General features: G+C 39.6%; 1 protein-coding gene across 1 annotated transcript in view; it reads left to right on the forward strand.

Moving 5' to 3' along the window:
- FAM193A (family with sequence similarity 193 member A) overlaps window positions 1-1,807 on the forward strand; it is a 77,202-nt gene extending 75,395 nt beyond the window's left edge. Inside the window, exon 22 of the mRNA XM_059471288.1 lies at window positions 927-1,807. Coding sequence (XP_059327271.1) covers window positions 927-1,020 — 94 coding nt within the window. The 3' untranslated portion in view covers window positions 1,021-1,807. The remainder of the gene's footprint in view (window positions 1-926) is intronic.
- The last annotated feature ends 4,193 nt before the right edge of the window (window positions 1,808-6,000 follow it).

A 6,000-nucleotide genomic window follows, 5' to 3' on the forward strand; every position in this document is an offset into this window, starting at 1 on the left:
GCTTGTTCTAGTAACCCTACATGGCAATGAGCTACAGGCTGACTGAATTAATATTTTTCACTTGGAGTTCATTCATCATCTTCTCTTCATGTTTTGTAGTGGTATAATAGATGAATATCTTAATTACACCCTGACATCATGATTAATATTGCATGCTGCTTCTAACCAGCACAGAAAGAAAAAAATAAGTCTGACTATAGTCTTCCACTGTACCTGTTTAATTGTGCTCCTTCTGACTGCCCTCCTTTTTGGCTTTCAGTTGTTACAGAAGCAGTGTAACCTTCTGTACAGAGAGAGGTTTGCACTGTTTTGATGCAGTCATGCAGCCTTTAGCCTCACCAAGCTGCACCTTGCCTCAATAAAGTTCTTCAGATCAGATTAACAGTCCCTGAAAGGCCTGCATGTGGCAACTTTTTCCAGAGTTATTCCATAAACTGTGGTCAGTGCAAACAAATAAGAGGATTTTTGTTCTAGGAGTGTTTTTTCCAGGCATGTGGGCTACTTATCTGCTGTACTATAGAGACCTCCTTTCCCTAGGTCTTTTGTCTCCAGTGTCCTTTTTTTAAGAAGAGAAGCAGCAGTGTCCCATGCCATTGGTGATGCTGCTTTACACACCATCTGCCACTCATTCTTACCCTTTCAAAATTTTTCATGGGTACAGCAATACCATTTCTGTTTCTAGTTGACATTGAACTTGCTTCTGTGCTGCTGAATGTGCAGCATTCTTTGCTACCTCCTTTGCTTTATTCTTATAATGCAGTGGTGTTGAAAGTAACTGTTTTGTTATGTATGTGAGTGATGGACAAGTGATTTTTTTTAATGTATAGTTTTGTCTTTCTGAATGAGAGCTTATCTCCAAAAGAGGGATATGTGTGGATTGATTTTAATTATACTGGTTTCACTTTATCACTTTTCTTTGTTTTCAGATTCTGCTTGGATTCTGCCAGACAGACAAGGCAGAGACTTTCCATCAACTGGTCCAATTTTAGCTTAAAAAAAACCACCTTTGCTGCACATTGAAATGACACAATACAGGGAGGGAACCCTGCAGGAATCAATGAACGACAACTCCACTTACCTGTCCTGCTGTGCTGAGAGCTTATCTGGTCTTGAGCCAGTGCTGCCTTGCCTTGTCCCCAGTGCTGTGTGGATCTGCACTGAACCCTTTGGCCTGATAATTCTTGCGGACTGAAAAATTGCCACTTTCTACCTGAATTTGTTAGCTTGTGTGCTTGTAGTCTGTGAGTGAGACTTACTTGATTGTAGCTGTATGCTGTTGGAGTTGGAACAATAGCTCTTTTCCAGCTCCTTCTGAATGCCTTGGCCTCAGAGACTTTAAATTGCTTAGGCTTGGGTGGAGGCCAAAATACTAGATTGCATCATCTGCGGTGGCTCCTGTCACTTCTGCATCTAGCTATGTTTTGTCATTCTGACTCCTGACAAAGGAATGGACCTAGTCAGTTGTGCTTTCATCTGCTCCAGAACTCTCCTGACATGACTTCATGAAAGAGGCTCTTATGGGACAAGTATTCCCTCAGTTCTTTCACAATCTACTGTTTAAGAGTGTACAAGTTACGCTATTTGTGTTTTGATTTTTTTCTTCCTGACTTGTAGCCAGCTTGTGTAAGAATACTTGCAGAATGAGAAAATTTAAAAAAGAACAGTACTCACACTATCAAATCTGTTATAGAGTGTATAATTGTATTAACACTGAAGCCTAACTGGCTACTTTTTTAACATATTGTTAAGTAATATTAAAATCATGTCTTTCTTTTTGAAAGATGGAATACATTAGTATGGCAGATGACTTGTGTCTTGCTTTTTTCTGCATGGGTGGGGAAAGGGAAGAAAGAAACATACCAAAAAGTTTTGTCAAATGAATTTCAGCTTGTGTCAAAATTGGTCAATGAAGACTTATCAACTTTAATATATTCTCTGTTTGCCAACTCACTTGATAGGAAAAACTACCTGCTAGAGCAAGAAAGATGCCTCCTGATTATTTGAACTAAGTTTTTGTGAATTACCGTTATGTTCCTATTTCAGTGGATGATTTGTGAGCAACAAGGTAATACAGAAATTTCCAGTTTAATAGCAGTGCAATAGTGAAGTGGGTAGGTTCATTGCTGCTGTCAGGTAAATGGTTGACAATATAGTAGTGGTTTGCAGTTCCATAGTATGCCCAGTGAGAAAGAAGATGGGTGATTTAGGAGTTTGAACTGTGTAAAGATAGCACACTTGTAGAAGTTCTCTGATACTCTGTTCAGAATAGAGACAGCAGAAGCTTTTTTACTTCTAGATGACCATACCCAAATTGTAAGGCAGTCTTCTTCTTTTTTTCTTTTTTTTGTTTTGGTTAAGAAAATGCATCTTCCACTCAGCATATATTTAATGTCCTTTTCCAGAACTGTTGCACAGTTGTCTTTCTTCTACTTGTTAACACATATTTTTCTGTGATCCACCCCCTTGGCTTGGGACTGAATTGCAAGACAATGTCATTACACTGAGCTTGGGACTTGGGAAGGTTTGACAGATGATTGCTTTCATGTCCCCTGTGAGGCATGGATGTAGCAGGATTGGGTTGGCTGCACGCCACTGAAATATCCACAGCTTCACATCCCTCTTTTTTGTTCTGGAGCTCCTATCCCAGTGTGTGCTCCTGGTACAGAATATAGTTGCTCAGCTTATACCCAGCCATTGTAGGTAAAGGAACCCTTAGTCTCCTCTTGCAGAAGAGATTTTGAGAACAATACCTGTCTTCCAAATATAGTTCAGGGACATAAAGGGGACATCTTCTATTATTCTTCTTCAGAAAAAAAGTTGAGGAAGGGGTTAATATCTTAGACTCACATTTTTTGGCACTGCAGTGTTTGTCAATGGATTTGTTTGCTTGTGCTAGAGGAATGGCAGCTCAAACCTAAAAAGTAATATCCATGCCACTCAGCACCAGTTGTCCCAGCAAAACTAAAAAACTGTGTGCTCTTGAAAACACCTGCATCAGTGGAAAAGGATGAGCTTTGTTTCTTGGGAGTGTGGAGGCTTGCAACTGTTGCAGCCTGAGTTAGATCTTAGTTTTATATCTATAAATAAAATGTTACTGGAGAGTCTCCTCATGTGGAGCAGTGGCTGGGGAAGAAATTGCTGTTAAAACAGCAGAAGCTGGAAGCGTATGTGACACCCAGCTTCTGAGACTTTTTCAGTTCTAAACCATAACACAAGATGGCAGTGCATGTCATCACTTTGGCAAGGATCTCAACAAATTGAGACCTGGGCTGGGAAATCTGTTTGATGTCACATGGGTGAATATTGCTGGAGATCACACCTTCTCTAGAGTTGGAATACTTTGAAAGTACTGAGATTTTTAATGGTGCTAGAAAACTCATAGCATTTGTTTTCACTAGGAATTAGATAAGAAAGTTGGTTTTATTCTCTACTAACAAAGCAGTTTAAATATTGACATGATTATGACTGCTTTCCTTTTTTTTTGAGATCTTGGGTGCAGACAGCAGAAGTTGTACTTTTTGCATTTGAGGAATATATGTATGTATTTGTAATATCCTTCAAAGATATTTGCCATGTGCTCCATCATGGTGTATTGGTACATGAGATGTGCTCCCGCACTCTAAACAGAAAGCACCAAGAATGAGTCTCCTTGGATTTGAATGAGTCTCCTTGGATCTGATGTTGTGCCCCTTGAGGAGAAGTTAAAGGCAAATCATACTTTTTTATAATAATTGCATAATTAGGTGAAGATAAGCATGGTTTAGTCTGGGAGATTTGAGGGGAAGTTGTAGCCAGGTGGGGTTGGTCTGTTCTCCCAGGTAACCAGTGACATGGTAAGAGGTGATGGCCTCAAGTTGCACCAGGGAAGGTTTAGGTTCAATGCTAGGAAATATTTATTCACCGAAAGGGTGGTCAGGCATTGGACAGGCTGTGAAAGAGATGGCATGACCACCCCGGAAATATTCAAAAAATGTGTGGATGTGGCACTTGGGAGCATGGTTTAGTGGTAACGTGGCAGTGATTGGATCAAGGTTGGACTTGATGATCTCTGAGGTTTTTTCCAACCAAAATGATTCCATGAGTCTATGAAAAGCACTGGCTTCTGTTCTACCACTTTGTGGCCTTGGGCAAATGCATTCGTTACTGTTACTCCATTCATAAAATGGTTTTATTGAGGATTTGCTGAATTATAAGTTTGTTTCTTAATGCCTAAATTAAGTAGCTATGTGAAGTCTGTTGAGGTACAACTTATTGGAAGCATAAATCATCCTCATTGGTATTTGTGTAGTTCAGATAAAATACATTTCAAGCTAACTTTGAGTAGAGGAGACCTCTGTAAATGATACATCATGACTGAGTAAGTTAAGGGTTCTCATGAGAGTTGAAGGGGGAAATAATTCCAAGTTTGAGAGTGGCCTGCTTTGATAGCTGTAGTGTAGCTTATGCCCCTATTCCTTACTGGCTTCAACCTGTATGAAAGATGGAATCCAAGTTCTGGAGGAGGCTGGTGACACATGTATTTTGTGCCTGTCTGCTGATACCAGTGCTGCTGCTGAATCTGAGGATGTGATGCTGTCAGGCATTTCCTTAATGGAAGAGGGCATAACTGCACAAAATGTGTCTATCTTGAACTGTGTTGATTTTGGAGGCTCTAAGACAACTCTTAAACAGGGATGTCTTATTTCTGTTTGGCATTCACTACTGCTGCTTCCTGAGGTAATGTAACTTAGAGTTCAAAAATCTTCAGCATGTCTTTTTGGTGTGGTATCAGTGTTACCTAAAACTGTGCAGCTGAGGTTCTGCTTGCTGGCAGCACAGATCTCACCATAGACTGAAAAGAAGATTCATGTGTTAAAAATTAATTCATGTAAGTGGCTGTTGCGTGTGTAGGCGTTTGTTGTGCTCAGTGCTGTTCAAAAAGGCTTTGCAAGTTGCCTTCAGTTTCAGAGAAAGATTAGCTTACAACATGCTAAAGTGAAGGTATCATAATGGAGAAATATAATGGTTACTGGAGTAAATGTTTACATTAATATTTACATTGACACACATCTCCAGTACAAATGAAGGTGTGTGATATGCAATTGCAGAAGCTATTCTAAAAAAAAAAACTCTGCTTGCTTTGTTGTAACATACATCTGAGCTAGATGAGGTGTGTGGTATCTTTGTTGTCTTTGGCTCTTTCTGTTTAAATCTCCAGGAAATCTGAAGACTCAAACCTTTAATAGGGGAATTCTCTGAAGTGAAGTCACAGAAGTGTTGATTTGAGATTCTCCTTTCTTCTTCCTGCCACCAGAAAAGACTTCTAAGAAGAATTCCAATTTTCCAGATTTTCAATGCCTTCCTCATGGACAACAATGTCTGTCAGCTGTTAACCCTGTTTGTCACTTTGTTAATCATAAAAATATTGTATTTTGTACTGTTGCTACAAGTACCTGATGTAAGGGAACTGACATTGGAAAGAAGATGTTTTTCTCTTCTGGTCTCTCCACTGAACAAAGAAGTAGCAATGCCAACCCTTTTTTGGGGGCGTGGGGGTGGGTAGGGGGCTCATTTCTCTTCTTCACAGGTCTGTGCTTTTAGTTTCAGCTTTGCTGCTGCCTTTAGGAGAGTTGGGCCCTTCCTAGCTCACTGGTTAGAGATTTGAAAGAAATTCATTGATGTGCTCTGGATCTACATTTCAACATTCCCATGTTGAAAAACATGCCAGGTAAACCTGTGTTTTCCTGTAACTACTTTTGAGTTTTTACTGGTTTGCTTATAGAGATCATAAGTATAAATGGGATTTTAAAATGGATAGTGTCAATTTCTATCTCTCTAAAAAACCAAAAGAGTTATATTGATTGTGTCCTCTCTGATGGGTTCTTCTCAATTTAGAATGGCTTGATTCAAGGGTTTTCACACTTGATTCAAGGTCCATAGCCTTTAACATTGCTCTTTTATGAGAAATATGCAGTCTTTTTTTGTGTTGTTAATGGCTCCTTGGGCAGAGTTTCCAGGAGA

Source organism: Ammospiza nelsoni, chromosome 4 (genome assembly GCF_027579445.1).
Source record: "Ammospiza nelsoni isolate bAmmNel1 chromosome 4, bAmmNel1.pri, whole genome shotgun sequence".
NCBI lineage: Eukaryota > Metazoa > Chordata > Aves > Passeriformes > Passerellidae > Ammospiza > Ammospiza nelsoni.